The sequence below is a fragment of the Leguminivora glycinivorella genome, chromosome 8 (assembly GCF_023078275.1).
Source record: "Leguminivora glycinivorella isolate SPB_JAAS2020 chromosome 8, LegGlyc_1.1, whole genome shotgun sequence".
NCBI classification, from domain to species: Eukaryota; Metazoa; Arthropoda; class Insecta; order Lepidoptera; family Tortricidae; genus Leguminivora; species Leguminivora glycinivorella.
In genome coordinates, this window is record NC_062978.1 from 1,214,421 (window position 1) to 1,231,758 (window position 17,338).

At 37.1% G+C, this 17,338-nt stretch overlaps 2 protein-coding genes across 2 annotated transcripts in view; one reads left to right on the plus strand and one right to left on the minus strand.

Moving 5' to 3' along the window:
• LOC125228464 (transient receptor potential cation channel protein painless) overlaps positions 1 to 10,579 on the minus strand; it is a 48,647-nt gene extending 38,068 nt beyond the window's left edge. The window contains 1 exon segment of the mRNA XM_048133023.1: positions 10,461 to 10,579. The gene's annotated coding sequence lies outside the window, so the exon portion shown is untranslated.
• Positions 1 to 17,338, plus strand: part of LOC125228465 (gamma-tubulin complex component 2 homolog) — an 89,683-nt gene that overhangs the window by 70,674 nt on the left and 1,671 nt on the right. Inside the window, exons 13-15 of the mRNA XM_048133024.1 lie at positions 12,175 to 12,318; positions 14,286 to 14,363; positions 16,938 to 17,104. Of these exons, the coding sequence (XP_047988981.1) occupies positions 12,175 to 12,318; positions 14,286 to 14,363; positions 16,938 to 17,104 (389 nt within the window). The remainder of the gene's footprint in view (positions 1 to 12,174; positions 12,319 to 14,285; positions 14,364 to 16,937; positions 17,105 to 17,338) is intronic.

The window sequence follows — 17,338 nt, forward strand, 5'->3', positions numbered from 1 at the left end:
CAAAACATACACGACTTAGAAATCGCGGCTTTTTGTGTACTTCATACTGAATTAGCTTTACAGACAATAGTAGTTTAGTGGTAGCTGTGACTTGCTTTATTTTGAAGTGTATATAGGTATTTTTCGCGATTCGTTAAATGAAAATATAAATTTTGAAATACATTATTTGCTCAAATAAAACTTTCAAGTAAGTTGGTATACAATGATAGTCAAAAGTTTGTCCACCATTTGTTTTCATTTGTTTTGGTGGTAATGTTTTTCGGCAATTATGTTATTGTTTTCAGAAATTTGTTTGATTAGTCAGACACAATTCGAGTTCATACAATTCTAGACAGCTCTTTCGCTAAACCTTACACGTAGGTATTGTGTTTTTTTGTGCTTTTAGCTGCAAAAACGTTTTAGTTTTGATTGTTATTGAAATGCTACTGGGCAGGACGACAGATAACAGCTTACCTAAAGTTTGTCACTACAAAAGATATCGCGATTAAAGGATGGTGATAATTTTTATTGCAATAAGACAAGTATGCAAATGTTATAGTCGAAAAATATAAAGGAATAAAGATCCATATTGAACAAATGCATTCATCTAATGTTCGATGATGCGACGTAATAAAGCGTAGGTGAAGCCGAGGTCATGCCTGGATTATTGATGGTCAGATAACTGCACAAAAACTATTGAAAAACTGAAGTTGACGGACGCGACGCGACCCGCGTCGACCTCATGTGCAGCGTATCATCAATAAAAATCGGTTTAATCATATACCGTTTACTGGTCAAATTCAAATACTGTTAACTAACGTGTTCAAACTGGTCGGCAGCCTGTTTGTTGAAATTAAAACGAAAATTATGTGTGAAACTACTAAGATATGCGTAACGAATACCATGAGACGATGTATGTACTAGCGTATCTAAAATGTAATGATTTTTACAACCTTTTGTCAGGAGTCGGGACTCTCTCTTGGCTCCGTAGCCGAATGGCATTTCTACGACGCGAAACGAAAACGAAACGCCGCGAAAGATAGTCTGGCTCTGTCGCGCCAATACGCAAGAGCGATAGAGATAGATATCTACGAGCGTTTCGTTTCGTGAGCGTTTGTGCATTCGGCTACGCACGCTGATCGTGCAAATCCGGCAACGTTCGGTTTATCCAAGTTGACCGCATGACTGCAGCACATCTCGGACACTGGCGATCAAATATATGAAAGAGGCGCGTTCCTAGCACACATTCTAAGCTCGTGTAGGTGAACGCTTACCATGCTTGTATGAGTGAGATATGACAGGTCGACTGTTCGCATTTTTGACAGGCGGTAACTGTTGGAATTAACAAAACTAAATCTATCTTACTCTAACAAGTATATTGTTATACTTTCTCTCTCATACATGTAAACTATTGAATAAAAACAACAGCCCATAGTTCCTAATCTTAAGGACTTCGTTTGTACTTTAGTCCCTTGGTAGCTATTAATAGGAGCACACCTTGCCTTACTATATTGCGATAATATATTTCAACTCTTATAAATCGCCATGTGTCTTTTAATTAATTGCCCTAAATCTAATAGGTTATGGGCCCAGACACATTTAATTAGATTTTTGTAAATAGTGTTGTGAGATTCATTTGTGGACAATGTTGTGTAAATATTAAATGGAACATTAACCCTTCAGTGGTGAATTGGTGATAAGAAAAGTATGCGGAACTTACAAGTTCAATAGTTAATAAACTATCTACGTTTTTTTTTTAATGGTGTTTGATGGAAAAGGAGTCGTAAACCTAAAATAATGGTGCATTTGAAAAGGAAGAAAACTGAGGCAGCCATGCATTGTCCAGTATTTGATGTACTATTTGAAAACACATATGAAAAGAAAATTAGAAGAAGAAAAATGATTTTTGTTGCTGCTAGTTTTAAATAAAAGTATTCATTTAAAATCTGAAGAGGTGAGAATAAGAATAACTGTACACCTTCAAGGTTTCAACGAACGTGTCCAAACTAATAAAAATGGATTGAATATTATACCTAGTGTTAAATGAAACATAATACATACTGACTCAACTGACGTTTGCCGTATTTAAGGACCAAAGCTTCGAACCTGCAATAATAACAGCGTATTTCTCTTTTCGCTGCCAGCAACGCACTTACAACTTTTGTAATATTACAGATATATCTGTCTGTGACATTAATTGCTTAACATCAGCGACTGCTTACTGATCCGTCCGCTCGTTTGCCTCTTATCCCTTAAAAAGGGGCATATTATAAGAGTACGAGTAATTTGATATACTTAGTAACTACAGCGACATGAAAGTTGTTCCATTATCTGAGAAGGAGTAAGGAATATGTTTCTGACCAAGAAAGAGAGTTAACTGTGCAGCGCAGCGCTCAACGTTAATGTGCTAATGGTAATGACGAGAGACAACTGTAATATAATTGATCGACGTGAGTGCTACGTGGGCTACGTCTACCACATGTTTCCTGACAGTCAAAGTAATCAGCAAACCTGAATTTTCAGCACCTTCCTATGCTGACATACTTGTCAGCGTATATCCAATGATGGAATCATGGTATTGACTTACACATTAGTAAGTGTAAGGTGTGGTACGTATGGTATAATTATATTTATTATTCTTTTACATTCCCTGAGTCATGTTTTGGAATACTTGTCGTCACTTTAATTAACAATACAATTAATATTATAGAATTGTGACTTTTGAACAGGAAGTACGTATTAATTAGTATTTGTACTTTATTTTTGGGTCACTACACAAATACGAAACATCTAATGCTATAAAATTTAAATATACAAGCATTAAGTACAATAGTGGAGTTAAAATACGCACGTCAAATATCTTATTTCCTTTATTATTGTTGAAGTCCCATTTTTGACGTGTTGTGAATAGTGACGCTTCATTTGACTTGTAAGGGCAAAACACATGTTTTGTTGAATTGGCCCACTGGTGCGCCCGATAGATACTTGAAATCTCATAAATTAGTATTTTTTTTATTTTATTATTAAAGGAGCTCAGTTTTTTATATTTGTCAGATTGTCTAAAGAAAGTATCTGAGAATGATGACATACGTATTTAAAGTGGCACATATTTATACATTTACAGTTTCATGTGCTCTGCCTACCCCTTTATGGGATACGGGCGTGACTGTATGTAAGTATGTATGCATATTTATGTTGTTTTAAATGGCATTATGCTTAAATATAAGTACCTTTATGATATTAATGATGTAAGAACGAAATAACATTTTATTGTTGTGTTACTTCATGACTGAAAACTCGTTCTTTTGAATTAAATTAGCACTGGTATAATAATTGTAATACATCTTTGTGGTCATATAAAATCCTCGAGGTATATGGTTCTGTGTTTGTAAACATAATTTAGTTATGTCTTGAGCCATATGAAAAAGGTGTAAAAAAAAAAAAAAAATGATAGTGCAGTATGTCATTGATTGAATTCCATAATGACATTCAGAGTGTTTCTGAAAAGTCTGTTTATCGACCATGTGAGTCTGATTATCAACCATGTGAGTCTGTATGAATTCCATAATGACATTCAGAGTGTTTCTGAAAAGTCTGTTTATCGACCATGTGAGTCTGATTATCAACCATGTGAGTCTGTATGAATTCCATAATGACATTCAGAGTGTTTCTGAAAAGTCTGTTTATCGACCATGTGAGTCTGTATGAATTCCATATGGACATTCAGTTTTTCTGAAAAGTCTGACTATCGGCCATCTGGTCTTGAGGGAAATGGAAATTCGTTAGACATTCGGGAGTTTTCCGAAAAGTCTGTTTTTGGGCCACATGAGTTTGAGGGAAATGGAAATTCGTTAGACATTCGGGGTTTTCCGAAAAGTCTGTTTTTGGGCCACATGAGTTTGAGGGAAATGGAATTTCGTTAGACATTCGGAGTTTTCCGAAAAGTCTGTTTTTGGGCCACATGAGTTTGAGGGAAATGGAAATTCGAAAAATGTCTTCAGGATTTTTTGTGTTATGATTAAAACTATTGTGTGTGTGTTTGTATAATTGACATGTCCATCGTGGTTCAGCGTGGAAACGCGGCCACTGTGTGATGGTCCATCGTGGTTCAGCGTAGAAACGCGGCCAATGTGTGATGGGTATCTTTGCGTCGCGTCGGAAACGACGCGGGATGGTTTGTTTTACCGACAGCTTTTATACAAGTTTTGAGATAAAATATCCAAGCACAAATTTTAAATTTAAATATTTATAATTATAATTTTAGGTGGTTGAGAGTAGATAGATCAATCGAAACTCAACAGTTAAAACAAAAATTAAACAAATAAAAACTAAATAGTTTAGATCAAAAATAATATATAAATTAGTCTAAACATATAAAGTCCATTTTTCGTTGCACTTGTAGTTAAATATAACAAAATTAAACAAATTATATTTCTTTGTGAAATACATGTGCAGTTACACTAGTAGGTATATAAAGTTTTTTTTTCAAAGCAAAAAGATTTCCAGAACACATAATATAAGTAGATACCTTCCTAAATTGCATAAATAGGTACCATTGTTGATAAAAATCATAACTCTACTTTTCTTTTAATATCTAGTCATTCACACAAAGATAGTAAGAAAATAATAGCACGATGTTGCATCATAGACGTAGGTATATAATTCTTGTAGCCGTCTCTCTTATTTTTTATTAGACCAACTAGAAATGCAACAATGCATAATATTATTTATCTTTAAAATTTACAACTGTGTCTAATACTCATTTAAAAAAAATGGGTTCCATATTATAATCATTAGATACTTACCTACAAATTTTATACTCGAAAATTGCAAGTGAAAGAGTCTTAATATAAGTCTTTCAATTATATTTTATTTGGTTAGCTAAATATGACCTCCTCTCAGAACACAGCAAAACTAATACCTAATACTTGGTTATAAATAAATATAAAAACCTAATTCTATTTTAACCATTATCTAGTAGGTACAGACAGTGATAATATTAAATAAATTTCATTTTAAATGATTTACATAAAGAGTCAAATTAAAAGAATTGTATTTAAAATATAGCAACACACAATAATAAGTAAAATAAAGCAATACTCGTATTATTGTAGCATTTTAAATAACTATACTTAGCTAAACAAATCTTTGCATTTGGAATGTGAAGTAAAATAATGCAAAGAGTTCCAATTGAAGAACAAAGGACTTTGTAGAAATGAAGTGGTGTTCTTAGCCAACTTGAGCTAACGTAAACAAGGCGATACGTTTCGTTATGCTAAAGAGTGTCAAGTTGATTCTCACGGATAAGGAAATCATAAGTGAGCCGAACAGTGGACACTCTATAGGGGTGACAAACTTCTATGAAGTGGTTTTCGGTAATTGTCAAACAGCAAAGTGGCATTGATAAAGCTGAACTTTTAAGTTCATTGATAAAGGATCAAATAGATTGTTTCTAATTCTATTATATAATTGGTGGTCATTAATACAATGTGCATGTACAAGCACAGACAGGTTAGTTCTAAAATATATCTATGAACTGAAAATGGTACATGAGAAATGTATAGAAATGTGAACCTTATGTATTCCAGTACAATCTTACGGAATGATTATGAAAATAATATACAGCTTGTGGTTTATATACCTATAATTAATTGAAAATAGTGTAAGCTGAAACTACGTATTATAATTGATACGTATTAAACTAATAAGCATTATGTTATGATTTATGTATGATTGATTTATTGTGAAAGTAATATGTTTCATTAGGTATAGTTATAAGACTGTGGCAATGTAGAAGTAGTAGTAGTAGTACCTAAACACTTTATTGCACAGAACATTTTTTTTACCACGTCGGTGCCAAACATGTACACGGTCGGCCTTATGTGAAGTACAGTAAATAATTTTAACGGTTATGTACAATATTCCCTTTAAGGGATCTCGTCCAACTAACCTTAGAACAACTATGTATTTTCAATTTGTTCATGATGTACAGTTTGTATGAATGTTATATACTTATGAAACATTACAATATGAATACATGTCATATACCTGTTGACATAAATGTAATCGCATAAAATGTCAGCGTTAATATTAAGACTTAAACGTTATAAGTGTCTGTGTAATTTATATTTATGTGTGGTTTTATGTGGTTATAAATGTTTTGTATTTCTACGACTATGTTATAATTAACTTGAATCGATCTGATCAATCGATTCTGGTGTGTTAAACTACATATGCATATGTGTTCTATGTTCTTAGATATGGTACCATATAGGTAGGAAATGTAAAACAAGTTGGATTGTATTTTAGAAATAAGTTGATGACATGGCTGGTAAGGTTTTACTGGGTTTCCCTTACCTTTGAACAAATGTTGGCCATAATGTTTCCCAGAAAAAGGCGGGTGATGCTGTTATTGTTTTGTATAATGATTTTAATCATAGATTTATTTTTGAGGGGGCGTGTTGGAATTAACAAAACTAAATCTATCTTACTCTAACAAGTATATTGTTATACTTTCTCTCTCATACATGTAAACTATTGAATAAAAACAACAGCCCATAGTTCCTAATCTTAAGGACTTCGTTTGTACTTTAGTCCCTTGGTAGCTATTAATAGGAGCACACCTTGCCTTACTATATTGCGATAATATATTTCAACTCTTATAAATCGCCATGTGTCTTTTAATTAATTGCCCTAAATCTAATAGTAACTGTGAGGTAACCGAGAGGGGGTGAGCGGCACTTTCAGCGGGGAGCAGGAGTGGCCATACTGTACGATAGTACTCTTTGTTATACTGTGACTGCAGTCTGGTTTTCGCGTCGCAGATTATATTACCGAAGGAAAGACGATCTGCATATTTCCATATTCAATAAATGTGAAGTTGTATCCGAACAGCCAATGTTGACGAAGTGATGACGTCACTCGCCTTCACGTCCCGACGGTGCGCCAAATAGGGACCTCCGGGTGACTTACACCTTAATGTATGCACGCTGGTAATTCAATAAATTATCGACTTCCATATACATGTGGTGAACGGTTTCTTGAATACGGAGGCAATTTGGCAGAAATTACTTAACGTCTGGTGACAAAGTGGTTTGCGCTGTTTTGGATGTGTCAATTTGAGTTCAATATAGTTAACAATGTTACACTGCGTTGGTAATTAGTTAAACTGTAAAAACAATTTATTTAAGGTACAGCAGGACAAATCCCGACTGGGGGGCAAATGTAACTGGTCCATTTTTTCCATGTTTTACAATGTTTGCATTATTAAATAGAGTGTCCACCGGTTATATATATATATGTTAGGCGTGTTCAGTGGATACATGTAGAATTCGATACCATAGTGTAATATAATGGAAAGAATGGATCAGTTGCAATGGCCCCCAGTCGAGATTTGCCCCGCTGTATCTTACATGAATATACTTACATAACTATGTAAGAAACTAAGACTTAACTTAAAAACTAGCTGATATCTAAAATAGTCCCTTGAGGCATTTTACCAAGGATGCTGGCGATATTTCCTAGATGTCGCATTGAGGATGCGTGCCAGAAAGTCGCCAGCTCTTCGGTCACCAGTGACTTCAACCAAACTTAAGTAGAAACGAAAACATTTTGAATGGTCAACATTAAAAAAAAACCTTTAGCCGCTCTACTAACACCATATAGAGACATAATTTGGATGGATATAATTTAAAGCCCTCGTGATTAATTTTTAAAAACCTGTTTACCAAACACCGGGTTTCGATTTAAAGCCATCGATGCAAAAAGATTATGTCAAATATCCGACGTGCGTAACAGAAAGATCTAGTTCATAATAAGAATAAAACAGCAAAGATCAGCAAAAAGTGTTAATCACAAGTACCCGAGTGCCGGTCCAGCGGTTCGAAATAACATCAATAGTATTCAGAGGAAAGTGAACCCGCAAGAAATCGTCTTCATACAAACGCAGCCCTCATTTTCCTCTGTGTATATTTCGAGACAATTTGATGTAGTAATATTAACCACAGCTATGGCTTCAGTTATTACAATCCATACTAATATTATAAATGGGAAAGTGTGTGTATCTGTTTGTTTGTCCGTCTTTCAAGGCAAAACGGAGCGACGAATTGACGTGATTTTTTAGGTGGATGACCGGCAAGAATAATAGCCTTTTCATACAAACGTAATTAGTTATCATTTTCCTCTCTGGATATTAGCTTTATTGAAAATACAAGCGGCTTCGCTCGCGTAAAATTCGACAATTGTGAAATGCTCCATACAAACTTCCACCCCTCTCATTTTAGTTGACAGAGTTAGACAGAGACAAAAAGTAACATATGTCACTCTCCATCCTTTCTGTTATCTCCACTTAAAAATCACGACAATTCGTAGCTTCGTTTGGCCGTGAAACGGACAAACAAACAGACACACACACTTTCCCATTTATTATATTAAGTATGGATTTGGACACAATTTGTTGAATATTACATATCAAGCCAGCCCAAATTTTTAAGAAAAAGAAAGTATGAGATCTATTATATTTTTAGGGGTTTAAATTAGTAATAAAATAAATGGATATGAATTAAATTTAGGGGCGTAGCTAAGCAATTGTCAAAAAATTCGCTCACTTGCATCAGTTGGATCACGTCTTCGTTATTAATAAAAACTGATAGCCAGGTAAAGTATATGATGCTGAGCAAGATCTACTAGATTTCCCAAAATGTCCCAGGTAGTTTGTATGAAACATTCCTCTTTTTCACCAGATTTATGTACATTTTCGGTAAAAATACCGAGTAAAATGAGAACTATGTTTGTATGGAAAGCGGTCTTCTCCTTTCATCTCAACGCTCTCTCGTACTCACTAAAGTAGTTACTCCACTTCAGGGCGTCGTAAATGGAGCTGCAGGCGGCTCAATCTTTATGGGCTATTAAGTACGTATCGAGATTTGATTAGAAATAACACTGTTAATGCAAGATTTCCGCTCTTAATATGAATATCATGTCTTCAACTTTATATAATTATGTTTTAATAGCAGCGTCAACACTAATCTATAAACAGTACCAGTATTTGCCATGATGCGTGGTTTAATATGGATCTCTATCTCTATTGATTTATATTTTTCAACTAGGGCCCATTTCTTGAAGCTACAAGTTACAATTTACAAGTGGTAGTCAATGTCTAATTAGACAAGTTGGAAAGAGACTTCCGCTTATAACTTTGTTTTGAGAAATCGGGCCTAGGTATAAAATTTCCATAGGTAAGTGCTTATTGTAACTACCATCCTTTAATCGCGATATCTTTCGAACTGCCCATCGTTTTAGTTTTTAAGTACCTACTGTCTGCCATCCTGTCCAGTAGCATTTCAATAACAATCAAAACTAAAACGTTTTTGCAGTTAAAAGCACAAAAACACGCAACTTTCACGTTCACGATATATAACGAATCGTTCTATCCTAGTCGAACTTAGGTAACCTAGTGTTTACACCACAGACTTTCATTGACAGGCAAACCTGTTCTAGTGCTTACCAACACGCTTGCATTGCTAAACACGCATTTGCAATGAAATGAGTCGAGTTCTTTGTTTGAAAACAGATACAGCCACCGGATATGCTTCTGGCTGTTACATTTTAGCTTGTATCAATTTATCAATTGCTCTCATAGTGACACAACTTCCCGTGCAACTAGTCCTCTTGATTGTGCGTGACGTCACCCCGACCTTGTTGAGGGCTCCACTGTGCACATGTGATGGACTCTTTTGAGTGTTTACACCCACATATGTTTTATGTTTTGACTGAGCTTGACATCAATATCGGATGGCTCTGTACTTACGGAACGTCTGTGTTTACGGAATTGCAACATTCCTCGGACTTAGTCCTTCGTTTTAAACACGTTTTGATGAATTTTGAAGGTGAACCTGAACTTAAACGACCAAATTATATAAGGGAAAAAGTACTAGTTAAGCGCTATTTTGTTTGGTCTAATAGACATTTGAAAAAGTAGATTGCAATGACATCAAACCTAAGCAGCAGCAGTAGTAACTAGAATGTAAGTACCTATATGTTATATGAATACCTACTGGCTAACGTCGTCCGTATGTGCCGTGTCCACTTTATGGAAACGTTTACATTATCCAGCTAATTTTAAAATGGAGAATTTGCAACTCATAATGCTATAAACTTAGCTTCTGGAATGGCACCTGATATGCACTGAGTATTTAATATTGACAAACAATGGACACTTTAGCGAAGGCTTCGAATTGCATTGTACAAATCCATCCACAATCTTAGGTATCGGCTTACTCCACTTGATTTTTCCAAATATGTTTTTACTTTTCGGTAAAATGTATCCCACTGGGATTTTCACAATTATTTCTAATTAATAAACACTGTACACAGTAGCGAAGGTTTCAATTGCAATTTACAAGTAATACGTCAACAAACCTATCGCCTTCACATCACTTGATTTCATTAATACACCAAGTATTTTACCAATTCGAACCCACCTGAATTTTCACAAATATTTCACTGACACAAGCACGGGCACTGTCTCACTGTCCACTGCGGTGCGCGCGCGCCGGCCTGATTCGTCAGAGTGAGCGGGTCCTGCGCCGCCAATTGCCGCCATGCTTTAATGACCGACTCGTCTAATGGTCAGCTTTGATCATTAACAAAAACTTTGTTGACATGTTTGTTTCACTTTAAAATGAGGAATTACCTTAAAAGTGTTCGTTAACGAGAAAACAAATTAAATAATTTGTTAATGCGTCTGTTTTTATTTTATATGATAGTCACTATATAATGTAGAATATCAATTATGAGACCGAGTTTTGTTCGGAAAACAGATAATTAAAATAAATACGTTTTTATGTTGCGTAATTATGTACCTACCTGTAAAACGATGTACGTTTCATGTGCGAATAAGTAATTCGCAACTCGCGTCGATTTAAAACACTCTACGTTCGTGTTTTTATTTATCGCCACTCGTTTCGAATTTCTTATTTATCGCACTTGTATCGTAATTTAGTACTATTATATTAACTGGTCACCTTTCTTACATAACATACCTAAGTATATTACAAAGATAGAACCTCAGTTTTTGCAGTAGGCGGAGCGTATATTGTTGTTAACTCGTAGGCGTTACCGGCGGCGTCACAGCCACAAGGTCAGGTTACTCATTGCACAGATTAAATACGAATGCTTTTCTTACATAAACAGATCTTTGTAAGCAACTTATACTTGAACACAGTTTAAGAAAAATGATCCAATCCACAGAAATCTGGCAATGTAAGTTGAACTTTGTGTCAAAAGAAGTCGTTGATTTCAATGGAATTTTTAGAGGATGAATTCATTTCGCTAAACTACGTCTGGTTGTTCTATAGGACCCTTGTGTTATTCAAATTAACCATTGAATCTTTCTGGGTTTCGAGTGATAAGATCCGAAACGCAGATTGACACACAAATGACGATACAAGTATGTCTTGGATATTGTTTTAATATTGCATGAGGAACAGATTTTGAATTGTATGAGCCTCGATCAATAATTTTAAATCAATAATAATAAATTTAGGGGGCCCCTGGAGTGGCCCTTTAAATCCGGATTTGATAACTTGTATCAACGTTTTATGAAGTTGGTATGATCCCGGTACCCTACCAACATTACACTCGTATGAAGAAAAAAAACTTAGGGCTTGATCACTGCTGAAGAGCGTCCACAGTCGTGAGATGAGGCCCATGAGGCACTGGTCGTGCACTGGTCCCAGCAAAAACGAGTATATAAGCGATTAGCTAGAAACGAACAATAGTACATTGTGCAACAAGGGGAGGCAGTTGAATATTACTAACGAGAGTAAGTTAAATCGCGACGGCTTGCCGGAGTGATTTAAAGACTCGAGTTAGTAATATGCATAATCCCCGAGTTACACACAATGTTTTTAACCACACTCGCAATGTAAAAAATATGTAAATATATGTAAAAAATTTAAGTAAAGTACGATACAAGAAATTTCATTATTCCCTTGGGCGAACGATTTTTCTATAACTCACGGTCCGCCTGCGTGCAATAGCACATTTAAAGTGCGGGTGTGATGAAAAATATAGTTGCTCCCGTGTAGGTAAATAAAAGAGGGAACTTACTCGTTTTTGGTGGCACCACCAGTGCTTGAGGATACGACGAAGAAGTATCAATTCTTCTCAAAACATTCGTTTATCTATTTGCAGGTGAACAACGTGGACGAGGTTCTGGAGCGGCACAGCGACTTCCTGGAGCAGTGTCTCGGAGACTGCATGCTCACCAGCCCGCAGCTGCTCAAGGCCGTCACCACTCTATGCCAAGTGTGCGTGCAGTTCTGCGCGTTCATACAGGTTTGTCTCCAGGTCTCCAGCTGCCAGCAGTGCCTGGCTGCATGTCTCCAGCCCGCAGCTGCTCAAGGCCGTCACCACTCTATGCCAAGTGTGCGTCCAGTTCTGCGCGTTCATACAGGTGTGTCTCCAGGTCTCCAGCTGCCAGCAGAGCCTGGCTGCATGTCTCCAGCCCGCAGCTGCTCAAGGCCGTCACCACGCTGTGCTAGGTGCGCGTCCAGTTCTGTTCATACAGGTGTGTCTCCAGCTGCCAGCAGTGCCTGGCTGCATGCCTCCAGCCCGCAGCTGCTCAAGGCCGTCACTACAATAAATAGTACACAATGAGACGGTAGAAGGACTGCGACCTGCGACTCAACTGCGCATGCAAGTTTGTATGTATGTATAAGCTTTATTATACATAAAGGAAACAAAAGAGACACAATTACAGAGTCAGTAATATACAATGTAGGCGGACATCCCTTAATGGGATCTCATCCAGTCAACCTTTGAGTAAATGAGGAGAAGTTGCAAGGATAAAAATACTCGAATGAAATATTTTGCCAACGATGCTTTAGACTTTCTAAACAATCGTAGAGCGTAATCTGTCAATATTTTTAGCAACCCTAGAGTAAGTATAATAAAATCATTATTAGTTTTTATCTTTTTGGTGGTTTACTTTCCAGCATTTCTCCACCTTTTTTTATATTTTACTAAAATCGGTAGTTATGGTAAAAGGGGACTTTAGGGCTTTAGGATTCAAGTAGTCTAGCCATTAAGACAGTCTTTTGCAAAATCTAAACAAACATTGTAGTCATCTTGGCGAGACCCGCATATCACACAATTTGCGTAACGTGGCGATTTATACTTGGATGACATTTAGAGACAATTGCCCTAAAGTTTCTTTTATAAAGGGTACAGCGGGGCAAATCTCGACTGGGGGGCAAATGTAACTGGTCCATTCTTTCCATGTTTTACAATGTTTGCATTATTAAATAGAGTGTCCACCGGTTATATATGGTAGGCGTGTTCAGTGGATACGTGTAGAACCCAACATCATAGTGTAATAATGAAAAAAATGGATTAGTTACAATAACCCACATTCGAGATTTGCCCCGCCGTACCTTAGAGATACTATTATTTTTGTAACAGCTTCAATTACTTACTCCTATTCCCATATTTGTAAATTAACACCTTCACTGTCAGTAACACAAACCTTGTGTTCACCCTAGTACAAAGTCATACCTACTGACACTGAATGTGTTAATAATAATTATCCTTTTGTATCTCTCCATAGTAAAGTTCTTTGATGATTTTTATTATGTGTATTTATAGTTGCTTTAATGGATGATAGACGTGCAATTGGACTGGTGACAATGACTGAATGACTGGTCATAATGAATGACTGGTCATTTCGCAAATAAAAAGATTAAAATCCCATTCCCCATTGAAGATTGTTACTTACACTACATTTGTTTACATTTGCGTTACATTTGTTTGTAAACATTGGTAACAGTTTTGTGACGATAATTAAGCATGAAATTTCAATAAAAATATTGTTTTTGTGTTAATTACATAAACTTTAAGCGATAATCTACATTCAGAATGTGAAAAAAGTTAATTTTTAGACAGATTTTATGCTTGATTGTCGTCACAAAACTGACAGCGAGTTAATTTTTGTTAACAACTTACGCTAATGGGGTGGGGGGGGGGGGCAATTATTACAAGTTTTTGTTTATGTATACACACCTCAATGTACACTGTACAGGCAAAGAAGATCTGTATACATGCTGTGTTGATGACTGGCGACCTTCTAAAATGTATCTTCCATAACTGACAAGACGAGTAGGTAATTTCCTGCCAACTGCCCCGCAATTAAAAACTTAAATTATGTGTATTTTAATTTGATCGTACGTCTATCAACCATTACGTAGTCGCCTTATCTAACATATTTCTGTGTTTTCTTTTAACGCTACCGAACGTAAATTGGCAAGGAGATGCACAAGTACTTCGTGGACGCGGAGCTAAACAGTATGCTCGGATCGACGTATGACAGCTCAGACTGTAGCGAGGTACCCACTCTCGATATCGAGTTACACGCACGAGTTGAGACCATTTCATTACCAGTGTGTGTGAATGCAGCCGAAGATTATTCTACTGAGCCTGGTAGTCATAGCTAAGTTGGTGCGATTATGACAGCCTCAACGGTGCGAATGCTACGTCTAAACTAAGAGATTGTCTAGTGACCGACCGAAGGTTCGGTTTCGGCCATAAAATCATGTTTCGGCCTTAAAAAAACGGCCGAAGCTTACAAAATTGTACTTTTGGGTCGCGTTGGGCTCACTTTTCTAGGATTTTGAAAGTTCCTGATAAGTTCAAAAAATAACAAATGACAAAATACTGACGAATAGTGAACTCAAAAAAAAAACTTAAGTACAGTATATTACAAGACTATGAGTAAGGTCTAGTTAAGATGCGTATAAAAGCGGTATTATACATTTTGTCAGCAATTGTAACAAATCTAAAGTTTCGGTTTCGGCCGAAACTAGAGCCAAGGCTGAACCTTCGTTTTCGGTTTCGGCCGGAAAACATGTTTCGGTCGGTCACTAATTGGACGTAGTTACGCAGAAACGTTCCAATCCATCTGAAATTGTCATTGAAATGAAAGACTTTTGTTTTTCATACAAGGTCTAAAACGTATGGAACGTTTCTGTGTAACTACGTCCAATTATGTCGTTTATTTTACCCTAGCACAGGCTTTTAAAATCGCTAACTTGATCGCTTACGCTCCTTGGCGAAACGCAACTGTCACTGTCACGTTAATATGAACACGTGAAGACACCAAGTTTCGTTGTCACAGCGAAAGCGATTTGGCCTGACTAGGCTCACAGTTTTGTGTGAAATTGAGAATCGACCATTGATCATTAATTTTTGATCTGTAATTCTATCCACTAGTAAAAATCCTGAAAATTATCAGTAAATAACTCGGTATAACTTCTTTTATAGCAATTTTAACTATAAATTTCCCGTGAAACTCAGACATATTTAAAAATATTGTAAGCGGGTTACTCACGTATTAAATCGATAACGCTCGACATGTTTCGCTCCATTTCCGAGGAGCTTTTTCAACGACCCCGCCTCTACGCCCCGAGCGAGTGGGTGAGTAACCCGCTTAAAATATGTTTCAATATGTTCTTTTATAGCACTTTAAATTTTCGCGCATTTCTAAAGTTACTCAGGATCATCTCCATTGACACTTTGCTGGGACATGAGTATTCGTGACCACGGCCAAACCTGGCCGAAACATCAGATAAAGATAAATTCATGTTATTTTATCACATTCAGTTCGACCTGTGAGTGACTTCAAAAAATAACTTATTTTGTGCACGATACGGTGGTAGACAATTTCGTGGAATGCTCCACAGGGCAATTACTGTATTTGTATGTCATAAAGTTGCACTATGATTCCAATATCACACGAAACCGCGGCTGCGTTCACTTTTGATTGTTAGAGCTCTGTCACGTGTAATGCTCCCATGTAGTATTTGTGGTTGATGTCGAAATCATGCTTATTTTCATGAGTTTTCTGTTTTAGACCTCTCCGGTAAGTATGGCTATAATTTCAGATATTTCATCCCTGTCTGTACATATTAATTATCGCTATAGAATTAGCCCAAGATAAAATGACAACGTTTTTTACATCCTCACCATAGTCAACATGGTGAAAATGTTATTTTAAAACGTCTTCTCTAATGAAATTATGACATTAATTTAACCCATGCAGAGGCGGGGCTATGAAAATCGTTGGCAACTGATCTTTGCCTGACTAGCGTCTTTTGAGCGTCGGCGTCCAGTCAGTGCTAAGAAAAATGGTGTTGCTGAGCGGTTGCTGCCAACGTTGCTCCTAACTGCAACCGATATAGAGTTCTTATTTTTTTAAAGACGCCGCCATTCGGCAGACTCTATTTCATAAAGCACCTTGCAATATGTCACCTTATCTTGGTTAGCTTATATTTTTTAGTGTTAATTATTTAAATTTAGGCGAAGATAATGTGTCTTTTTAAATGATTAAAATTCGACTTGCATCGATTTAAAATAATAATTATATCTTCCAGTCGTGTTTTGATTTATCGATAATTTCCTAATTTTCGCAAATGTATCGAAACTACATAGGTATTATGTGATACTCGCTTTACGAATATTGCGTTCGATAATGTGTGTTTGCCCCCCGAAACGTGTGAAAACTTTGATCGTGTAGCCTTTAACATAACCGGACGCAAGGGGCGAGCGACGATTCAAAGCCAGAGGCCAGGACTGCGGCAAAACTTTAACATTTATAACCTAACTACAAAATTAAATTTTTAAAAACCCCCGGCCGCGACATATAGTGGACCGATTTTCATGAAACGTGGCTACCTCACCTTTCAAAAAACAAAATCTGAATCGGTTCATACGTTCGGGAGATGTTCAGAGAGATGGTCGCCGACGTCCGATGAGGACATGGCACAACAAGAAGAAGAAGAAGAAGACGTTCGGGAGCTACGATGCCACAGACAGACAGACAGACAGACACGTCAAACTTATAACACCCCGTCGTTTTTGCGTCGGGGGTTAAAACAGAGTAGTAAAGCTAGTGTGTTGTGCAGGAGCCGGGCTGCGGCGGGCCGGGCGCGGGCGGCTGCGCGGACTCGTTCTCGCGCTCGGTGGCGCGCTACGCGCTGCGCTTCACGGCCGCGCTGCTGTCCGTGCTCGCCATCACCGACCAGCTGGTCAGGGACACCAACGCCAACAAGCTGCTCAACATCTCCTCCAGGTATCACTACCTTCTTTTCAGTACCCTAGCGAGAGGGGACAGATTTGCTCCTATGTACTAAACCCACTCCAGCGTTTCACCATCTTTTGCCGTCCGTTCGAAGGCGCACTAGATATGACTCCATTTTTAGGGTTCCGTAGTCAACTAGGAACCCTTATAGTTTCGCCATGTCTGTCTGTCCGTCCGTCCGTCCGTCCGTCCGTCCGTCCGTCCGTCCGTCCGTCCGTCCGTCCG